Genomic DNA, 23,137 nt, shown 5'->3' with positions numbered 1-23,137 from the left:
AATGTGACTTACACAATTCATGAAATGTAATTTCAGGCCTGCTCCAACATTAATTGAAGCCACATTGCTTTTGAGTAGGTCAAACGGTGACAGAGATTTCAATACGATGAAAGGGATTAGCGTTTATTCCTACGCATGTCCTAAAGGAATATTTTAATAGATTTTTTCATATATATATGAAGTATTTGTTTATCTACAAATTAACAACATCAAGATCAGAATAACTGCTTTCAAAACCCATAGCTCTTCAGTCACCATATTGAAAATCCCGTGTGTGAATTTAAGTTTAAAAAAATTGGGGTACAACCCAAATTCATCAGTTTTTAAGTAGATGGTCACAGCTAGCAAGTGCTATTCACGTCATCATTGATTTTGAATTAGCACTCCTAATATTGCATTAAAATTAATTGAAAGCAGTGCTGGTATTTACGTCTGCATTTCAGAGCAATACAATATAATTTACATTATGTATTTAAGTACTACTCAGTCACTGAATTAATAACTTTCAAGCAGCCTGCCATCGGGTATAAAACTAGACTCGATTTGGGATTGGACCAGCCTAAATCTCTGCTTGTAGAATTTTAAATATGACACCCAAATGTTTCTGAAAAATGATGAAACCCACCTCCCAGGTTGTGGGAACCATTGAAGACAATTTGTAGTTCCCATTACTTTTTAATAAAAAAAATGTGTAAAATTAATCTATCATTTTTAAACATATTACGTATGTGTAAGCTACTATAAAGTAGTTTAATACAATAACAACTTGCATTTATATAGCGCCTTCAACACAGTAAAATTCCCAAGGCGCTTCACAGGAGCGATTATCAAACAAAATTTGACACCAGGCCACATAAATGGATATTAGTACAGGTGACCAAAAGCTTGGCCAAAGAAATAAGTTTTAAGGAGCTTCTTGAAGGAGGACGGAGAAGTAGAGAGGCGGAGAGGTTTAGGGAGGGAATTCCAGAGCTTAGGGCCGAGGCAGCCAACAGTGGAGCCATTAAAATCGGGGATGCACAAGAGGCCAGAATTGGAGGAACTCAGAGTTCTCAGAGTGTTGTATGGCTGGAGGAGGTTACAGAGATAGGGAGGGGTGAGGCCATGGAGGGATCTGAAAACAAGGATGAGGATTTTAAAATGGAGATGTTGCCGGAGATAATGTACATCAGCGAGCACAAGGGTGATGGTTAAACGGGACTTGGTGCAAGTTAGAAAACAGGCAGCAGAGTTTTGGATGAGCTCAAGTTTACAGAGGGCGATTCCTAAGATTTCACAATATGATGTCCTTTTTGTCCCATGATATTGGGAGGTTTTTTCACACAGACTGGAAGGAAACAATTGAAGGAGGATTGACTCAACCTAATCTTAAAAACATCTTAGCCAGCGCAAGTGACTTTGCAAGTGCCTAGGCGCAGATTATCTGTCCACTTTCTCAGCTGGGAAATAAAATAGACCCAAAAGGGAAATTAAAAATTTTTTTAAAGTTAAAATTGTTAAGATTTGTGAGGAAATTCTTGATAACACACTTGTAACTGCACCATTTGTGAGTTCCTCTTCCTCATCTACACGCTGCCCCTTGGCAACATCATCCACAGACACAGGGTTAGCTTCCACGTATACGCTGACAACACCCAGCTCCACCTCTCTCACCATCTTTTTTGACTCCTCTGTGTTGTTAGACTGCTAATCCGATATCCGATAGGAGCTGCAATTTCCTCCAATTGGGAACAGTCAAGTCATCATCTTCGGCCCCCAGCCATAAACTCCACACTCTTGCCACTGATTCCATCTCCCACCCCCCCCTCCCACCCCCCATTGTTACAGGCTGAACCAGACTGTTCGCAATCTCAGCGTCCGATTTGACCCCGAGCTGAACTTCCGACCTGAATTTCCTCTCCGTCACAAAGACCGTCTACTTCTACCCCATAGCATCGCCTGATTCAGTCTATCTGCCGCTGAAACCCTCATCCATGCCATTGTCACCTCCAGACTGACTTTCTCAATGATCTCCTACCTGGCCTCCCATCCTCCATCCTCTGTAAACTTCAGCTTATCAAAAACTCTGCTGTCCGTATCCTGTCCTGTACCCTCTCCTTGCTCATCCACATTGACTTCTGATCCCCCAACGTCTCCAAATTAAAACCGTCATCCTCGCCCCTCCCTATTTATGTACCCTCCTTCAGCCCTACAACCCCTCCATCAAACTCCATTCCTCTGACTCTGGCCTTTGGTCCGTCTCCCCCCTCAACCCCTTCGCCCCATCGTTGGCAGCCACCTCGGCCCCACGCTCTGGAATTCTTTCCCTAAACCCCTCCGTCTCGCCACCTCCCTCCCTTCCTTCAAGGCCCTCCTCAAAACCCACCTCTGTCTGTGAAGTACCTTGTGATGTTTTTCTACATTAAAGGCTCTATATAAATGCAAGTTGTTGTTACATTGTGTATTGTACGCTAGCTATCCATTGAGTATCCTGTACTCACCAGAGGCCGAGAACAGTGCACCACAAAAAAATAACAGAAGCATAGGCTAGTCTGAAAAACTTTGCATAAAGTATTCCGTTCAATTTGCCAGATCAGCATAAGATTAAATAACTTCAAATTTTATTTACTTCATCCCTGTTCCTATCACTGGGCTTGACTTTCCATCTGAATCCCTGTCTAGTTAGAATCCAAACTCCAACAGGCTAGGCACCTTATCCCTAGGTAAGAGGTCTACCTTGGCCTGTAACCTGAGCCTTACCTTAGTGCATTCTCTGATTCCCTGTCACAATCTCCCTGGCTCTTGGTTTCCGTTCTAGCTGAAAACAAAACCTTATGACTTGAAGTCCTGATTTACCTTGGCTGCCCAACCTAACCCCAGTTCAAACTCTCCAGTCGTCATTTCAAGCACAACAAACATAATTCCAATATCAATATGTACATTCTGTGCCATGACTCCCACACTTGCAACACCGCAGCAGCACTGCATCCTGTTACCCTGTTGTGGAGCAAGTTCCTTGATTCACTGTGGATGGCTCCACATTAAATCCTTCAGTACGCAATGTGATGTCTCTTACAAAGCTCACACAAAGGTCAGGACTGAGATTGTGAAACTCAAATCATGAAATACCACAAACTTCATCACTAGTTCTATAAAATAGAGTAGGACAAGGTTTTTTAGGACAAGTAAAAGCCATCTTCCGGAGCTCATGAATATCGCTCTACTGAAAACAACAGAAGCATGTGCTGGTCCACAAAACTTTGCACAGAGTATTTTGTAAGTCGTTAGGCTCGACAAGCCTGCCTCTTGAGTTTCAGAGGTCCACCTGCCTTCTCACCATATCCCTCAATCCCGCTTCTCTCCAAAATGCATCCAATTGCTTATCGAATCCACTGGTATTGTCTGCTTCAATGACCTTCCCTGGCAAACGATTCCTCAACTCTATATTACTCTTTGAGTGAAAATGTCCCACTAGACCTCCCTTCTTACTTGTAACTTCCCCATTTTTAAATTGGGCCCCCCCCACCGAGTTTTGATCTCTTCATCATAGTAAACAATTTACTTGGAGCACTTTTGTCTATTCCTTTCACGATCTTGATTTTCTATCCAGAAGCAAAAGGTAACAAAGTGGCATTTTTAACATTTTTTATAATTGATTCTATATCTTCCTCAGATTAGCTGGTCGTGCTGGGAGCATAGTTTACTCATACCGCAATATAAAACTAAATCTGACTCTAATATCCATATTATACGCTATATGCCGATTGTAATGTACTGATTTTGTGTGATACATCATTTGGACAGAATGTGTACATCATTTAAACATCGACTGTATCTCCCATACCAGATAATTTGATTCCAGCTCCTCCCATCAAATGCTCGCAAATGATCAATTTCTCTACTGTGGTGGACATACAATGTTATATTTTATATATCCACAAGAATACAAACAAACCATATAGTACCAGATATATTCAGTAGGTACTATAGGTTCAAATTCTAATCTAAACACATGGAATGAAAATGTCCCAGATGGCAGCTAAAGATTGTAAATGAAATCAAATGGAGACTAATATAATAAAATAAATGGGAACATATTCCAATCAGTTCCCAATGTGCACAAGCATAAATCCCAAAACTACCTTATATGAGTCACTAATTGTACATATGCTGGCTTGGTTACAATCTTTCTTTATCCCTCTCTCTTTATTAAGAAGAAGTTATGTTGGCAATGTTATTTATGAATATTTAATGTGCTCATGTCAAATTCTTCTCTGTGCAATTTTAATGAAAGCTTTAACGTATTTAAAACAAATGGGCTGATGCCCCTGTTAAAATAGTAAAGAATGGAGTTTGGTGAGAGTGTGGTCAAAGTGTCTGTACAATAAAATGAGTGACAGTGATTTTCGCTCTCATGCCTAGTGCTCCTCTGACCTTTCCTCTCTTGTTCCTTCCAGCTCTAAAACGCTCTTCCTACATCCTCACTGTGCTAAAATCAAGATTCATTGCATAGATTCCTACTTTGATTCATATGGAACTCATTACCCCCCCCCCCCACCACCCCCCCACCCGACCACCTCAGTCTTCCCCTCCTACTACAATATTTAGGCTTTGAAACCCTGAACTTGCCATCCCATAATCACTACTTATTAGTGTACTTCTCATTCTCTTTTTCTGCTTTCAACCTCAGTGGTACCCTGCATGATGTGCTTTGGCCTTTCATCATGGATTCTCAATTTTTATAAAGCTCTGCTTTGAGAAACTGCAGGAAGAATGTTCTTATCTTTTAAGAAGGATGCTGTAAAATGTCCATTACAGCACTATTGTTTTTCCTTTATTTACTCTGATGCTATTGATGGCCTAGAGACAGTAGCTTGTTTGCAGCACATCTGGGTAGCAGATATTTGGACCAACAGTACACACAAGATCACTATGTGCCTTCATTTTATTAATGAAGCATGGTGAAAATCCATGTCGCTATTATTTAAATGTTCAAGTGGTGTGGCACCAGAATAAAACATAATTTACATCAAGTTATATCGAGTCTACAGCACAGAAACAGGCCATTCGGCCCAACTGGTCTATGCCGGTGTTTAAGCTCCACACGAGCCTCCTCCCACCCTACTTCATCTAACCCCATCAGCATATCCTTCTATTCCTTTCTCCCTCATGTGCTTATCTAGCTTTCCCTTAAATGCATCTATGCTATTTGCCTCAACTACTCCTTGTGGTAGCAAGTTCCACATTCTAACCACTCTCTGGGTAAAGACGTTTCTCTTGAATTCCCTATTGGATTTATTAGTGACTATCTTATATTTATGACCTCTAGTTTTGGTCTCAAGTGGAAACATCGCTACATCTACTCTATCAAACCCTTTCATTATCCTAAAGACCTCTATCAGGTCACCCCTCAGCCTTCTCATTTCTTGAGAAAAGAGCCCTGGCCTGTTTAGTCTTTCCTGATAAATATATCCTCCCAGTTCTGCTATCATCCTTGTGAATCTTTTTTGCACTTTGCTGGTATGACCACTAATGATCAAAAACTGCCCTTTAAGATTGGAGAATTTAGAAATGGAAATGTTGTCATGCTAATAAAGTAGGTGATGAATAAGGTACATTGTTGGATGTTGTTGGTCGTTACATTTGGACTGAGGCGTATCTTACCAGGGAGCACTTGACACTGTTCAGTGTAAAATAGTTCATTTCCTAGTTTGATCAACTCTCCTCTTGATGAGCAAATGTAAGCAAAATAATCCTGAATTAGTTTTTATCCCTTACTAAAAGGGGTGATAAAATATTTTTAAAGCATCGACAAACATCAGTGGAAAGGTGGGAACTGATCCACGAATAGTTGAACTCGCTCGAACCTGTGGACTCTCAGCTTCGATCTGATCGTGTTACGATCACAGGATTCTGGGAATGATAAAGGCTTACTCGGGCTATCCGGCTCAATCTGCCACTAGCGGCCCCTTACATTATCGAGAGTGGTTCCAGGGGAGCAGGGCTCGAACGGAGATTCACACCTTCCGTAAACTACTCTTTCCCATGAACCTGTCTCCTTGCCACCGCCTCTGCTCGAGCCTGGCCGACCGAGGATTGAGAATCTGGCTCAGTGCTTTCAAATTTAACTTGTGATCCAGTGGCAGCTTGCAAGATCCATGAATTTTGGGTCAGCAATGCTGTTGGGGTCTCTGAAGGTCGGGTTATTTATATTGATGAGAGTATTCATGTCTACAGTTGACCCCACTCCATTAATGCAAAAACCAGCTATAAGTCCTTCATCTGAACCTGTGTGTACCATTATCACCTCGGTCCTGTTTTTGAGTTTTCTGTCGGTAACCCCACCTACAAAAATTATGCATAGCTTATATCAGATGCATACAGTTAATTTGGAAGGATATTTGGAGCTGCAAGAGAGTTATTTATTTGCAGCAGTTTCTGAGTAAAATTTAAAAACTACATAAACTCGACCTTTCTTCAAATTTTCGAACAGAAATACTAATACAGGTCTCCGGTTTAAATCATCCACTTACATATTACAAACAATTACATGGAATGTGCAGCACACAAACAGGCCATTCGGTCCAATTGGTCTATGCCGGCATTTGTGCTCCACACGAGCCTCCTCCCACCCCTCTTCATCTAACCCTATAGGTTTATCCTTCTATTCCTTTGTCCCTCACGTGTTTATCCATCTTCCCCTTAAATGTATCCATGCTAGTCGCCTCAACCACTCCATGAGGTAGTGCATTCCACATTCTAACCACTCTCTGGGTAAAGAAGTTTCTCCTGAATTCCCTATTGGATTTATTAGTGACTATCTTATATTTATGGCCCCGAGTTTTAGTGTCCCCAACAAGTGGAAACATTGGGCAGGATTTTAAAAGGCAAAAATGGGTGGATTGGGGACGGGGACAATCAAAACCACTGCTTTTGAAAGCGGGCAGACATCCTGGCTGGGACCCGCACATTTTTGAATGAGACTCCGGCAAATCTGTGTCCGTAAGCACATCAGTCATCAGGAAGTCCCGCCCCCACTTAAACCCGGCGGGCCAATAATTAAAGGGGCAAATGTACCTTTGAGGTACTTAAATTAGTTTATTTTTTGTGTATTGGACACTTAAAAAGATCTTAACGTTACCTGGGCGGCTTTCCCACGGCTTCCAATTCACGCCTGGTGGAACCTTGAAGCAGTGAAAAATAAACTAAATAAATTAACTAAAATTACATTTCCCGTTGTAAAAAAAGTAAATAAACATACCTTAAAAGTGATGTTGCCTGAACCCCGCCCCTCCCTGATCTCCGATGTCCGTGTCTCCACTCTAATCTCAATGTCCAATGTCTCTACTCCAATTCCAATGTCCGATGTCTCTACTCTGATGTCCTATGTCCGATGTCTCTACACTGATGTCTGATATCTCTACTCTAATCCCAATGTCTGATGTCTCCACTCTAATCCCAATGTCCGATATCTCTACTCTGATGTCCGATGTCTCTACTCTAATCCCGATGTCCGATGTCTCTACTCTGATGTCTGATATCTCTACTCTAATCCCAATGTCTGATGTCCCCACTCTAATCCCGATGTCCGATGTCTCCACTCTAATCCCAATGTCCGATGTCTCCACTCTGATCCCGATGTCCGATGTCTCCACTCTAATCCCGATGTCCGATGTCTCTACTCTAATCCCGATGTCCGATGTCTCCACTCTGATCCCGATGTCCGATGTCTCCACTCTAATCCCGATGTCCGATGTCTCCACTCTAATCCCGATGTCCGATGTCTCTACTCTAATCCCGATGTCCGATGTCTCCACTCTGATGTCCGATGTCCGATGTCTCCACTCTAATCCCGATGTCCGATGTCTCTACTCTAATCCCAATGTCCGATGTCTCCACTCTGATGTCCGATGTCCGATGTCTCCACTCTGATGTCCGATATCTGATGTCTCCACTCTAATCCCAATGTCCGATGTCTCCACTCTAATCCCGATGTCCGATGTCTCCACTCTGATCCCGATGTCCGATGTCTCCACTCTAATCCCGATGTCCGATGTCTCCACTCTGATCCTGATGTCCGATGTCTCCACTCTGATCTCCGATGTCCGATGTCCCCACTCTAATCCCAATGTCCGATGTCTCCACTCTGATCCCGATGTCCGATGTCTCCACTCTGATCCCGATGTCCGATGTCTCCACTCTAATCCCGATGTCCGATGTCTCCACTCTAATCCCAATGTCCGATGTCTCCACTCTAATCCCGATGTCCGATGTCTCCACTCTAATCCCGATGTCCAATGTCTCCACTCTGATGTCCGATATCTGATGTCTCCACTCTAATCCCGATGTCCGATGTCTCCACTCTAATCCCAATGTCCGATGTCTCCACTCTAATCCCGATGTCCGATGTCTCCACTCTAATCCCGATGTCCGATGTCTCCACTCTAATCCCGATGTCCAGTGTCTCTACTCTAATCCCGATGTCCGATGTCTCTACTCTAATCCCGATGTCTGATGTCTCCACTCTAATCCCGATGTCCGATGTCTCCACTCTAATCCCGATATCTGATGTCTCCACTCTAATCCCGATGTCCGATGTCTCTACTCTGATGTCCGATATCTGATGTCTCCACTCTAATCCCGATGTCCAATGTCTCTACTCTGATGTCCAATGTCTCTACTCTGATCCCAATGTCTAATGTCTCCACTCTAATCTTTGTTCCCCTCCCCCTCAATCTCTATCCTAACTGCCGATGAGGTCTCTCTCTCTCTCTCGCTCTTTCTCCCTCCCCCTTCACGGATTGGCAGCTCCTGCCGGCAGCCAGCCTGACAAACCTGGAAGAGGCTTTGATTGGCCTCGATCGTGATCCGCCTACTTTCCATCTGGGTTTCGCACCCGCAAATCACCCTCCCGCCCTGGACTCTTCCTGGCAGCATATTAAAATCCTGCCCATTTTCTCTATATCTACCCTATCAAGCACTTTCATAATCTTAATGACCTCTATCAGGTCTCCTCTCAGCCTTCTCTTTTCTAGAGAAACGACCCCAAACCTATTCATCCTTTCCTCAGTTCTGATATCATCCTTTTGAAACTTTTTTGCACCCTCTCCAATGCCTCTATTTCCTTTTTATAATATGGAGACCAGATCTGTGCACAGTACTCCAAGTGTGGTCTAATCAAGATTCTGTACAAGTTTAACATAGCCTTATAATACCACATAGAAATTCTCAGGCAGGCACATTTCAGTTGCAAAGAAAATAACAGTGATTCATATATATGCGCGGAACATGGCTTTTCCATTCGCCTGAGGGTAAGATGCAAAATCTCATCAATTGTTGTAAACTTTTTAAAACAGCTGTTTTCTAATAGATTGCATGCAGTTAAACAATGTTGTTTTTGTTCATGTGAAAATTCTCAGTGGTCATTGTGTATCTCTATGTGTGGCAATGTGATATCTAGGGTGAGCATGGTCTGCTGGGAACACCTGGAGAACAGGGATATCTGGGAGACCGGGTGAGTTTTAAAGTTCAGTCCGATACATTTTTCTTCCAGTTTCTAAATCTGCTAAACGACAAAAGATAACGTGAAGTATAAATTGATCAAATTGACATGTCTGCGGAAAGATCACGCTCACTGCTAGATGTTTAGGTTTGTTTGAACCGAGCTGACCAAGCTGCCTGTCAACCTTGAACCCATTTCCGAAGCTACTTTATTTAAGAGCTTAGCATCTGTAACAAAGGTGAAAGCATCCCTACTTTTCTAACAGGTATGGGTTAGTGTTTCTTGATCAAATACTAAAGATCAGCTGTTTTCCCAAGAAATCTGAATTATGGGGTTCATTTACAGCCCTGCCAAGTTCAGAGAATCAACTTTGACCTGGTACGCTGCTGTTCCCTTCCCCCTCCTATACACAACACACACGCAGATGCATAGACACACGCAGACACACACACACACACTCACAGACACATGCACACGCACGCACACGCACGCACGCACACACACGCACGCACAGACACACACGCACCGACATACACGCACCGACACACACATATGCACGCACAGACACACGCACACGCACAGACACACACGCAGAGACACACACGCACACACATTCACACAGGCACACGCAGAGATACACGCACACACACAGACACACACACACATCTATGGGCATCACTTTCTCAGACCTATGAACTTGGCGCCTAAATGGTTCACAGTCGAGTACATTGGACTGATTTTTATTGCTGAGCTCAGAGAGTAGTAATTACACTTCAGTTTGAAAATGTTTAATCAAGGATCTTAGAAATGTCAACAGCATTAAGTGTGATGACCCCAGCTGGAAACACAGCCTCGAATAGAAAACCCCCACCTCTTAAAAAGAATAACAGGACAAAAGAACATTTTTAATTCTGGATATCGTGAAACCTTTGGCATAACAACTTTGTCCATTTATCCATTGCAGCATAGCTAAGAAATTAAACAGGAAAATCAGACACAGCATGACTTGTTTTTAGAATTTCACAGCCGCACATGTTTATAAATTCTGAGTAGCAGTTAAAATTCCTCTTTGTACTATTTTTAGTACTCTGGTTAATGTGTTTGCATCAATTTCCTGTTTATATCATTTTAAAGATGTTGTTCATCGAAAATGGGTTGTTTAACACATTGTGACCATAGCATATAACTTCTAAATACATTACAGCTACAGAACTTTCCTTAAGTATAAGGGACAGATTTTTTAAAATCTTATGACTGACAGGTAATATGTATCCACATTATACAAAGTTCTCAAATTCCAAGAATGCAAAGTAAATGTGTCCAATTCGACCACTCTGAGTGATAAGTATGTTCCTCAAACCTGACATTCAGTGATTCAAATGACTAACTAGGTTACTAACTAGTTAATGAGAATAAGCCAAATCCCTCTCTCTGACTTAGTATGAGCCAGAGCCACTAACTAAGTGCTCGCTGACCGACATTGGCTCCAGGCCTGGGAACACCTCGATTTTAAAATTCTCATCCTTGTTTTCAAATCCCTCCAAGGCCTCACCCCCCACCCCCCGCCCCCCCCGTCTCTGTAACCTCCTCCAGCCCTACAACCCTCCGAGATCTCTGCGCTCCTTCAATTCTGGCCTCTTGCGCATCCCCGATTTTCATCGCCCCACCATTGGCAGCCGTGCCTTCAGCTGCCTGGGCCCTAAGCTCTGGAATTCGCACCCTAAACCTTTTGACCTCCCTACATCTCTCTCTCTCCTCCTTCAAGACGCTCCTTAAAACCTACCTCTTTGACCAAGCTTTCAGTCACCTGTCCTAATATCCCCTTATGTGGCTCGGTATCAAATTTTCTGTGATAATCGCTCCTGTGAAGCACCTTGGGACATTTTACCACATTAAGGACGCTTTGTAAATCCACGTTGTTGTTGTAGTCACACACATTGAAAAGAATAAGAAGGGACTGTTACCTCTGCGTAGCAAATTGTTTATAAAGAACATATTTACAACTTTGCTGCATCGATCAGACAGAGGAAATGTTCCTCCTTCCCCACATATTCTGTCCTGTGCAAGCTTACCATGGACTCCAGTCACTGACTTGTTTCCTGCTGAATCTAATTTAATGCCTGATGTAATTACAAAGGCCAAGTTTATCTTAGTAGTACAAGCACAATTTGCTCTGATGCACTGTGCTTTTTTGATTGTTACAGCTGGTGTAAACTGAGGGTTGGTGCCTGCAACAGAAATGTTTACATTTTTGCAGGAGTGCTACCACTGGCATTATTGTAACGAGGGGCTGAGAGGTGATGTGATGTCACGGGCCCAAAATGAGTCGGCACTACTGATGATATTGACTCCATTTTTACTGGGCACTGCGTTATCGTACTCAGACTGACGCATAAGACCAGCAAATATCTGCCAAACAAATTCATTCATTTAAACTCCATGTAGAAAAATTTAGTCATTCCATGAAACACTGGGGACAGCAAAATCTTTTCTTTTTACATGTCTTGAGCGTAACATTTAAGAGAGAACAACCTTTTTCAGACATCATTGAGAGCAGAATGGGACAGAATTATCTCTTTATTTATCAGATTCTTTAGACCACAGATTACATGAAATATTAGGGGTGATCACTAAAATGTAGTAGTCAGGTACAAAAAGTAATCGAAAAGGTTGACGGAACTAGAGGGCTAGAATATAGAATCATAGAATCATAGAAGTTTACAACATGGAAACAGGCCCTTCGGCCCAACATGTCCATGTCGCCCAGTTTATACCACTAAGCTAGTCCCAATTTCCTGCACTTGGCCCATATCCCTCTATACCCATCTTACCCATGTAACTGTCCAAATGCTTTTTAAAAGACAAAATTGTACCCGTCTCTACTACTGCCTCTGGCAGCTCGTTCCCGAAACTCACCACCCTTTGAGTGAAAAAATTGCCCCTCTGGACCCTTTTGTATCTCTCCCCTCTCACCTTAAATCTATGCCCCCTCGTTATAGATTCCCCTACCTTTGGGAAAAGATTTTGACTATCTACCTTATCTATGCCCCTCATTATTTTATAGACTTCTATAAGATCACCCCTAAACCTCCTTCTCTCCAGGGAAAAAAGTCTCAGTCTATCCAACCTCTCCCTATAAGTCAAACCATCAAGTCCCGGTAGCATCCTAGTAAATCTTTTCTGCACTCTTTCTAGTTTAATAATATCCTTTCTATAATAGGGTGACCAGAATTGTACACAGTATTCCAAGTGTGGCCTTACTAATGTCTTGTACAACTTCAACAAGACATCCCAACTCCTGTATTCAATGTTCTGACCAATGAAACCAAGCATGCTGAATGCCTTCTTCACCACCCTATCCACCTGTGACTCCACTTTCAAGGAGCTATGAACCTGTACTCCTAGATCTCTTTGTTCTATAACTCTCCCCAACGCCCTACCATTAACGGAGTAGGTCCTGGCCCGATTCGATCTACCAAAATGCATCACCTCACATTTATCTAAATTAAACTCCATCTGCCAGTCATCGGCCCACTGGCCCAATTTATCAAGATCCCGTTGCAATCCTAGAGAACCTTCTTCACTGTCCACAATGCCACCAATCTTGGTGTCATCTGCAAACTTACTAACCATGCCTCCTAAATTCTCATCCAAATCATTAATATAAATAACAAATAACAGCGGACCCAGCACCGATCCCTGAGGCACACCGCTGGTCACAGGCCTCCAGTTTGAAAAACAACCCTCTACAACCACCCTCTGTCTTCTGCCGTCAATCCAATTTTGTATCCAATTGGCTACCTCACCTTGGATCCCGTGAGATTTAACCTTATGTAACAACCTACCGTGCGGTACCTTGTCAAAGGCTTTGCTAAAGGGGAGGAAGTTTTGCTACAGCTATACAAAGCTCTGGTTAGACCACATCTGGAGTAGTGTGTATAGTTGTGGGCACCGCACCTTAGAAAGGATACATTGGCCTTGGAAGGAGTGCAGCCCAGATTCACCAGAATGTTACAAGGGCTCCAAGGCTTAGATTATGAGGCGAGATTACATAATCTAGGCTTGTATTCCCTCCCATATAGAAGGTTAAGGGGTGATTTGATTGAGGTTTTTAGGATTTTGAAAGGCATTGATAGGGTAGATAGAGAGAAACTTTTTCCGATGGTTGGGGAGTCTAGTTCAAAGGGACATAACCTTAAAATCAGAGCCAGGCCATTCAGGAGAGAAGTTAAGAAACGCTTCTTCAGGCAAAGGGTGGTAGAAGTGTGGAACGCCCTCCCACAAAAAGCAGTAGATGCTCGCTCAATTAATAATTTTAAATCTGAGATCGATAGATTTTCGCTAGCCAAGGGTGTTAAGGAATTGTGGAGCCAAGGTGGGTGGATGGAGTTAGGATACAGATCAGCCATGATCTCATTGAATGGCGGAACAGGCTCGAGGGGCTGAATGGCCTCCTCCTGTTCCGATGTGATTTTCACTTTGGGCTGGGGTGTAAATCTGATGGTAGTGGATCCGTTAAACACCCCGCCCGATCTTTCCATTCAAGTGACTTCAAAAAAAATAACAGGCACTGCTGCTAGTTTTTACGAACCCGGCGAAAATGAAAATGACCCCCCCCCACATTGAGACCATGAGTTTATAAAGATAAAGTACAGAGCTGTTCAACATCCAAAAGATCAGGAACCAGAGAGCAAATTTCCAGCTTCAGGAATACAAATCTTACAAGAGGGTCAACACAAGTTACTTTGCACATCAGCATCAGTCCCCATTTCTATCTCGTACAGGACGGGTGGTACAATCTCCAAGTTATCTGGGCCAGGGAAATCCTTTAAAGCCTCGTGGACTGAGTTAGCTGATCTCAGCCAGGGCAGCAACTGAGGCACTGCAATTGGCCTCGGTACCGTTAGACGTGGTTCCCACTACCGATTACTATTGGTACCCCTGTTGGAAAAAGGTGTGCCCGTGGGTATTGAGTGAGAACAGAATTAGGCTCTGATGCAATGCCCTGAACAGCTTGCCAACAATCAGACCTGAAGAATGGCTACTTGAGTCAGAAGGTGCTGCTGGCACCAGCTGGAAACTCTACCCCCAGCAGGGAGTCAGCACCTTCACATGAGGAAGGAAGAAAAGGGGTGGGTAGAATCAGAGAATCGTACAGCACGGAAGGAGGCCGTTCAGCCCATCGTGCCTGTGCCGGCTCTTTGAAAGAGCTATCCAATTAGCCCCACTCCTCTACCCTTTCCCCATAGCCCTGAAAATTTTTCCCCTTCAGGTTCCCTTTTGAAAGTTACCATTGAATCTGCTTCCACCGCCCTTTCAGGCAGTGCGTTCCAGATCATAACAACTCGCTGCGTAAAATAAATTCCCCTCATGTCGCCTCTGGTTCTTTTGCCAATTACCTTAAATCTGTGTCCTCTGGTTACCGACTCTTCTGCCACTGGAAACAGTTTCTCCTTATTTACTCTATCAAAACCCTTCTTAATTTTGAACACCTTGATCAAATCTCACCTTAGCCTTCTCTGCTGTGTTCTGTTGGTTATGCTTAAATAGGCAGACTGACTCGATCCAAAGCATACAAAAACGACATGCTTAAATTTCACCCGCAGTATACAAGCTGTAACAATAGGGATGATTTTAACCCCGCTGGCCCTGTGGGAATGGGGCAGACACATGCTTAAAATTGCTGTAGAGGACTTAACGCTCCATTTCCGCCAGCTGCCATTTTTTTATTATTACTTTCTTTGTATCCCTTTGCTGATTTTTATTGCCCTCCCCTGCTGGATTACCACTATTCCTTGCATTTGCCTAAGCCTTTTCTTTTAGCTGAATTCTGTCTCTTACCTCATTTGTTGACCATATTTGCTGAACAACACATGTGGAGCCTTTGCCTTTTCGGGGTATGTACTGGTTTCGTATTGTACCAAATACTTCCCACTGTTTATCTGTAAGTTTACTCATTAACAGTTCAGCCCAGTTTACTGTGGTCAATTTATTTCTCATCCCTTCGAAGTTTGCCTCAATTAAATTTTAAAAACCTTGGTTTGTGACTCTCCCTTCTCCCTCTCAAATCAAATTCAATCATATTATGGTCAGTATTCTTCCTTTCCGTCAGATTATGAACTTATTCTGGTCCGCTGCTCATCACTAATTCCAGTATGGCCTATCCCCTTGTCGGTTCTAAAACATATTCAGTTCTGGAAAGCTGTGCCGAACACATTCTAGAAAATAGTTGCCTTTGCTACTTGATCTGTTCGGCTTCTCCCAGTCTATGTGAAAATTAAAATCTCCCATTATAAACATGCTACACTCGTCCCTGATCCGACCCCCACTACATCACTTCCTTTAAGACCCACCTTAAAACCCGTCTGTTTGACCAAGCTTTTGTGCACACTTCCTAATCATACCTTCTTTGGCTTGGCAGCTAATTTTTCAGTGACACCTCCTTGAAGTGTCTTGGGGTTTTTTTTTTAGTTCAAGGCTCTATGTCAATGCTTGCAGTAATAGTAATGGTGGTGGTGGTCATAGTAGAAAAATACAGATGTCAAGTAAACTGAAATCTCAGTTGCTAATCAATTTTACTGCATCGTTCACCTGAGGAAGGAGGTAGCCTCCGAAAGCTTGTGAATTTAAAATAAAATTGCTGGACTATAACTTGGTGTTGTAAAATTGTTTACAATACTGCATGTAGTGATGGAGAAGAGAATAATTGATAATATTCACAGGCTAGTGTAATTTGCATTGACGCTACATGTATTCCTGTTTACTTTTTAAGGGCACAATTGGTTTGCCGGGACCACCAGGAGTAAGAGGGAAACCAGGCCCACAGGTACCTTGAATTTCCTATTTAGTTTACTCAAATGCAATGTGTTTTCTCTTGTTTACAAATCTCATTCACCTGCATTAAAATAGCAAAATGCTTGCGTTCATTGAACAAAGAATTCATAGAAGTAGCCATGTAGCTGTACAAGTGATCAAAGATAATGGAAGAGGGTGTATTTGTGTTTTAAAATGGTACCTTTTGCGACCTTTACAAAAAGTTTGAAGTTCACAAATTGAGGTAAAACCCAGAATTTTTTTTAGAGGTATGAACGATGGCTGGTATTCAGGATCATGTTTAATGCGGGGACTACAATTGAACTATAGTAGTTTTAGCAAACAACCGAGGAGAAAGCTACAAGAGTATTTGTAACTGATTGAACATAATTAGATGATTGTTATTAATGATTTGGATTTGAATATTCACTGAAGTCCCAGTTTTACAAGATTCTGTTCGCAGCACGATACCTTGCTAACACCAAACATGTGTTCACCAAATTGCATTCAGTGTATTACAATGGACCTACAAAAATGGTGGTAATAAGTAACACATCAGATTTCACATTGTAATTGCCAGCTCCTCTTGCATGGCCCAGTTTGTCCATATAAAATGGTTGCATGACAGTTTGACTGGCCTGGCCTATTGAAGTAGAGCTTCCAAAAGCTGTGTAGAAGTTTTGAATGTTGGTTAAAAAGTTTTACCGTTCAATGGAAACTTTTTTGTTTATTCTGTAATTTTTCTTACTGTATTAAGTCATGTCGCTATAGAGGGCAGACTTTTTATTTCATGTCGCTATAGAGGGCAGACTTTTAATTCATGTCGCTATAGAGGGCAGACCTTTAGTTAACATTCTTTTTCCTACAGTAGTCTTGCACATACAATTTCACTTGCAGCAAAGAAAGTTGTTCGGATGGGAATTCTTTTTGGCTTTGCGGTAGAACTACACGAGGAAGATGATTCTGTGAGGGAACAAGAAACAAAGGTGCAATGACATCTCAGGTGTTATGTACACACCCTAGGGACCTCTTTTATAGAGCCAGACTACTGTTTTTTTATTTGCTCTCAGCATGTGGATGACGTTAGCATGGCCACATTTATTTCCCATTCCTACATAAAGGGCAAAAGAGTAACTAGGGAGAGAGTAGGGCCTCTTAAGGATCAACAAGGTCATCTATGTGCGGAACCACAAGAGATGGGTGAGATCCTGAATGAATATTTCACATCGGTATTCACGGTTGAGAAAGGCATGGATGTTAGGGAACTTGGGGAAATAAATAGTGATGTCTTGAGGAGTGTACATATTACAGAGAGGGAGGTGCTGGAAGTCTTAACGCGCATCAAGGTAGATAAATCTCTGGGACCTGATGAAATGTATCCCAGGACGTTATGGGAGGTTAGGGAGGAAATTGCGGGTCCCCTAGCAGAGATATTTGAATCATCCACCGCTACAGGTGAGGTGCCTGAAGATTGGAGGGTAGCAAATGTTGTGCCTTTGTTTAAGAAGGGAGGCAGGGAAAAGCCTGAGAACTACAGACCGGTGAGCCTGACATCTGTAGTGGGTAAGTTGTTAGAGGGTATTCTGAGGGACAGGATCTACAGGCATTTGGAGAGGCAGGGACTAATTAGGAACAGTCAGCATGGTTTTGTGAGACGAAAATCATGTCTCACGAATTTGATTGAGTTTTTTGAAGGGGTAACCAAGAAGATAGATGAGGGCTGTGCAGTAGACGTGGTCTACATGGACTTCAGCAAAGCCTTTGACAAGGTACCGCATGGTAGGTTGTTACATAAGGTTAAATCTCACGGGATCCAAGGTGAGGTAGCCAATTGGATACAAAATTGGCTTGACGACAGAAGACAGAGGGTGGTTGTAGAGGGTTGTTTTTCAAACTGGAGGCCTGTGTCCAGCGGTGTGCCTCAGGGATCGGTGCTGGGTCCGCTGTTATTTGTTATTTATATTAATGATTTGGATGAGAATTTAGGAGGCATGGTTAGTAAGTTTGCAGATGACACCAAGATTGGTGGCATTGTGGACAGTGAAGAAGGTTATCTAGGATTGCAACGGGATCTTGATAAATTGGGCCAGTGGGCCGATGACTGGCAGATGGAGTTTAATTTAGATAAATGTGAGGTGATGCATTTTGGTAGATCGAATCGGGCCAAGACCTACTCCGTTAATGGTAGGGCGTTGGGGAGAGTTATAGAACAAAGAGATCTCGGAGTACAGGTTCATAGCTCCTTGAAAGTGGAGTCACAGGTGGATAGGGTGGTGAAGAAGGCATTTGGCATGCTTGGTTTCATTGGTCAGAACATTGAATGCAGGAGTTGGGATGTCTTGTTGAAGTTGTACAGGGCATTGGTGAGGCCACACTTGGAGTACTGTGTACAGTTCTGGTCACCCTATTATAGAAAGGATATTATTAAACTAGAAAGAGTGCAGAAAAGATTTACTAGGATGCTACCGGGACTTGATGGTTTGACTTATAGGGAGAGGTTAGACAGACTGGGACTTTTTTCCCTGGAGAGTAGGAGGTTAAGGGGTGATCTTATAGAAGTCTATAAAATAATGAGGGGCATAGATAAGGTAGATAGTCAAAATCTTTTCTGATAGTCAAAATCTTGTATATTCTGAGACCTGACAGGTAACACCTGTCTGTCTGCACACTGATTGCCTTGGCAACAGGCAGTTGAAAAAACTGTCTGTTATCACCAAGCATTGTTCTGTGAATTATAAATGCGACTTCATTTCGAGGATTTCATTTCCACATCGTTCACCTGAGGAAGGAGGTAGCCTCCGAAAGCTTGTGAATTTAAAATAAAATTGCTGGACTATAACTTGGTGTTGTAAAATTGTTTACAATTGTCTTTTCCCAAAGGTAGGGGAGTCTATAACGAGGGGGCATAGATTTAAGGTGAGAGGGGAGAGATACAAAAGGGTCCAGAGGGGCAATTTTTTCACTCAAAGGGTGGTGAGTGTCTGGAACGAGCTGCCAGAGGCAGTAGTAGAGACGGGTACAATTTTGTCTTTTAAAAAGCATTTGGACAGTTACATGGGTAAGATGGGTATAGAGGGATATGGGCCAAGTGCAGGAAATTGGGACTAGCTTAGTGGTATAGACTGGGCGACATGGACATGTTGGGCCGAAGGGCCTGTTTCCATGTTGTAACTTCTATGATTCTATGATTCTATGATTCTATGATTCTATTTGCCCTGAGAATGTGGTAGTGGGCCTTCTCCTTGAACCACTGCAATCCTGTGGTGATGGTAATTGCACAATCATGTTGGTGATTGCACAATCATAGGGAATTCCAGATGTTGACCCAGTGATGATGACGAAATCAGGACAGTGTGTGACCTGGAAGGGAACTTTGAGTTGATGGTGTTCCCACGACATTATTGCTCTTGTCCTTCTCAGTGGTAGAAGTCACAAGGAAGGGAGTTGCTGCAGTGCATTCTGTAGATTGCACATAAGGCAGCCACAGTGCAGTGGTGGTGGAATGTGTAGATATTTAGTTCAGTGGCAACAGAACTTTACTGTGATTCATTGGTTGTGGGTCCACATAAGTCTGTTTATAGGCTGCTGCTTTTGATGTTTCGCGCAGATAGCCTTGTGTAGAAACTCCAGCAGGTTGGTACCTCATTCTAAGGTTTCTGGGTAGTGAATCAAGCGAACTGATCGGCCCTGGATGGTATCGAGCTTCTCGAGTATTGTTGTGGGTTGTCCACTCGACATTTCTGGCTAAAGATGCTTGCAAAACACTTTGGTCTTGTCTCTTGCCTTATGTGCTGGGCTCCAGCACAATTGAGGGTGGGGATGTTAACAGATCCTCCTCCTCTAGTTCGTTGCAAGAATTCACCACCACTCTTGACTGGAAGCATTAGGGCTACAGAACTTTGCTGTGATTCATTGGTTGTAGGACCACATAACTCTATTGATAGGCTGCTGCTTTTGATGTTTAGCTTGCAGATATCCCTGTGTCGAATCTTCACCAGGTTGGTACCTCAATCTAAGGTTTCTGGGCATCTTAAAGGAAACCTCCCTTCACCACCTACATTTCAGAATGGAGGCTGCACAGAGCTATGGCATGTACTCCAGACCAGCCCATAGACATCAGCAACAGGGATAGCTCTTCCCACAGTAGTAAAGATCAGAAATATATTAAACTTTTATGCAACCAGATCCTTCCAAGCCACCATGGGAATCCTATGCCATCTCTTCCAGCCTGCCGTCTTTGGTGGATCAAGCAAGTGCTTATTAAACTTGCTGAGTTAATGATATCTTAGCAAATCTGAACAAGCACTTAGTCATTCCCATTAAAGTGCTCAGTATCTGATTTCTCATCCCTAAGATGGAAGGGTCACGTAATAGAGGCTTTTAAAATTATGAAGGGGTTTGATAGGGTGGACGTAGAGAAGATGTTTCCACTTGTGGGAAAACGAAGAGTTATAAATATAAGATAGTGACTAATAAATCCAATAAGGAATTCAGAAGAAACTTCTTCACCCAGAGAGTGGCAAGAATGTGGAACTCGCTACCACAAGGAGTAGTTGAGACGAATAGAATAGATGCATTTAAGGGAAAGCTAGATAAGTACAAGAAGGAGAAAGGTTATGCTGATAGGGTGAGATGAAGAGGGGCGGGAGGAGGTTCGTGTGGAGCATAAACACCGTCGTAGACCTGTTGGGCCGAATGGCCTGTTTCTATGCTGTAATTTCTATGTAATTTCTATGCCATTCTATGTAGTAGGAGGGGCTGGATTTTGCAATCTGGCAAGGCTAGTCCTCTGTACCTGGCCTGAGTTTGTCAGTGCCAGCAGCAATCCTGGCACTGATTGTGCTGGGATCCCAAATTGAGTCTTATATCTCTAGTAGAAAAAGTCTATTTTATTGGGAAAGAACCTCAGTTTCAGAGAGAAGGTGTTCTGATAATACTAAATGAAAAGATACCAGAGATCACAGAATCTGTACAGAATCATAACTTTTTTTTTAACCAAAGGATTAAGTGTATTTGAGTTGAAGCTAGTTAGTGTGGAAGAATTGTTTCTTCTTTCTACATTTGTGTCTCTGGCCATCAGAAAGGATTGGTTGATATGGCATTTGCTTTTCATCCTAGGGCAAAATTGGTGATGCTGGGCCTCAGGGTTTACAAGGGCCTGCAGGACCTGAGGTAAGGATTTCAAAGTAATGAATTGTCATTGTGTTTTCTTATTTCAATTTGTAATAGGCAGGCTGCATAAATAAGAACTGAACTAGTTAACTCGAATATTCATGATTCCCCCTCAACCAAGTTCGACGTCAAAAGAGTTTTGCTTATTCCCATTGACTACGCTGTGTGGAATGTTTGGGAAATAACTTGATCGCTGTGCGCAGATGTTCCCATCAACAGGCATGTTAATCACTGTGCAAATTTTCAAAGCACTTGGTTAGAAATGTAGGTCATGGCTTGTGGCTAATGCCACAAGTGTTAGATACTGAGATTAGGGTGCAGTTGTGTACACATCAACCTTTATGAAACATGAATTAGGCCCCAGCTGGAGTATTGTGGCCAATTCTGGGCACCACACTTTAGGAAGGATGTCAAGGCCTTAGAGAGGGTGCAGGGGAGATTTACTAGAATGGTACCAGGGATGAGGGACTTCAGTTACGTGGAGAGACAGGAGAATCTAGGGTTGTTCTCCTTAGATCAGAGAAGGTTAAGGCGAGATTTGATAGAGGGGTTCAAACTCATGAAGAGTAAATAAGGAGAAACTGTTTCCAGTGGCAGAAGGGTCGGTAACCAGAGCACACAGAATTAAGGTAATTGAAGAACCAGAGGCAACATTAGGCAATATTTTTTTACGCAGCGAGTTGTGATGATCTGGAGCGCGCTGCCTGAAAGGGCGGTGGAAGCAGATTTAATATTCACTTTCAAAAGGGAATTGGATAAAAACTTGAAGTGGAAAAATTTGCAGGGCGATGGGGAAAAAGCAGGGGAATAGGACTAATTAGATAGCTCTTTCAAAGAGCCGGCACAGGCACGATGGGCCGAATGGCCTCCTTCTGTGCTGCATCATTCTATGATTCTAACACACAGTGCAAAGTCCTTTGAATTAGATCTCTTTTCGCATGAGAGTATTTGCATTTTTAAAATTCTTATGAGGGAAGTAGTTAGAAGGGGAAGCTCGATAAACACATGAAGGAGAAAGGAATAGAAGGATATGCTGATAGGGCTAGATTAAGAGGGGTGGGAGGAGGCTCGTGTGGAGTATAAACACCGGTATGGACCAGTTGGGCCGAATGGCCTGTTTCTGTACTGTATGTAATTCTATGTAGTGAAAGATTAATGGACCAACAAAATGTTAGATACTGAGGGGCACACTGAGGAAAATGAGGTAGGAGCCTGACATTGTCCCATCCTGTCTCATTGTAGTCCTAATCCTGGCCTTGCTGCATTACTTTGGAAAAGTCCCAGAAATGTGCGGCGGAGATTAACAGATCTCCACCCCTATTTCTTTCTTTGTTGCACCTGGAAGCTGAGTGTTCCCCAGGCACAACAAAGAGGACAATATACCACAATTCTTTGCCCACAACCAAGGCTAAGGCTAACTGGTTAATCATTTTCCCAGCTTCTCCCTTCACCTCTCTCTTGAACACGGACATGGGAATTTATAATGGGGAAAAGATGACACACAAGTGTGACAAATCTGTGACAAGGCGAAGCAGGGTTTTGTACACAGGAAGTGTGCGTAGACGTAACGGGGGGAGAAATTCGTCACAGCCCACGCCTGAACCGGGAGGCCTGAGGCCGGTCCGGTTTTTTGGGCCTCGAGCCTCATCTAAATAATGCGGATGTGCTGCC

The 23,137-nt window shown here is 42.9% G+C and overlaps 1 protein-coding gene across 1 annotated transcript in view; it reads left to right on the top strand.

Moving 5' to 3' along the window:
* The window catches only part of LOC137325103 (collagen alpha-1(XXIV) chain), a 423,963-nt gene that overhangs the window by 207,661 nt on the left and 193,165 nt on the right, over positions 1-23,137 (top strand). Inside the window, exons 16-18 of the mRNA XM_067989822.1 lie at positions 9,440-9,493; positions 16,254-16,307; positions 21,413-21,466. Of these exons, the coding sequence (XP_067845923.1) occupies positions 9,440-9,493; positions 16,254-16,307; positions 21,413-21,466 (162 nt within the window). The remainder of the gene's footprint in view (positions 1-9,439; positions 9,494-16,253; positions 16,308-21,412; positions 21,467-23,137) is intronic.

Source organism: Heptranchias perlo, chromosome 9 (genome assembly GCF_035084215.1).
Source record: "Heptranchias perlo isolate sHepPer1 chromosome 9, sHepPer1.hap1, whole genome shotgun sequence".
In the NCBI taxonomy this organism is placed as follows: domain Eukaryota; kingdom Metazoa; phylum Chordata; class Chondrichthyes; order Hexanchiformes; family Hexanchidae; genus Heptranchias; species Heptranchias perlo.
This window is presented reverse-complemented; position numbering and strand designations above follow the sequence as displayed.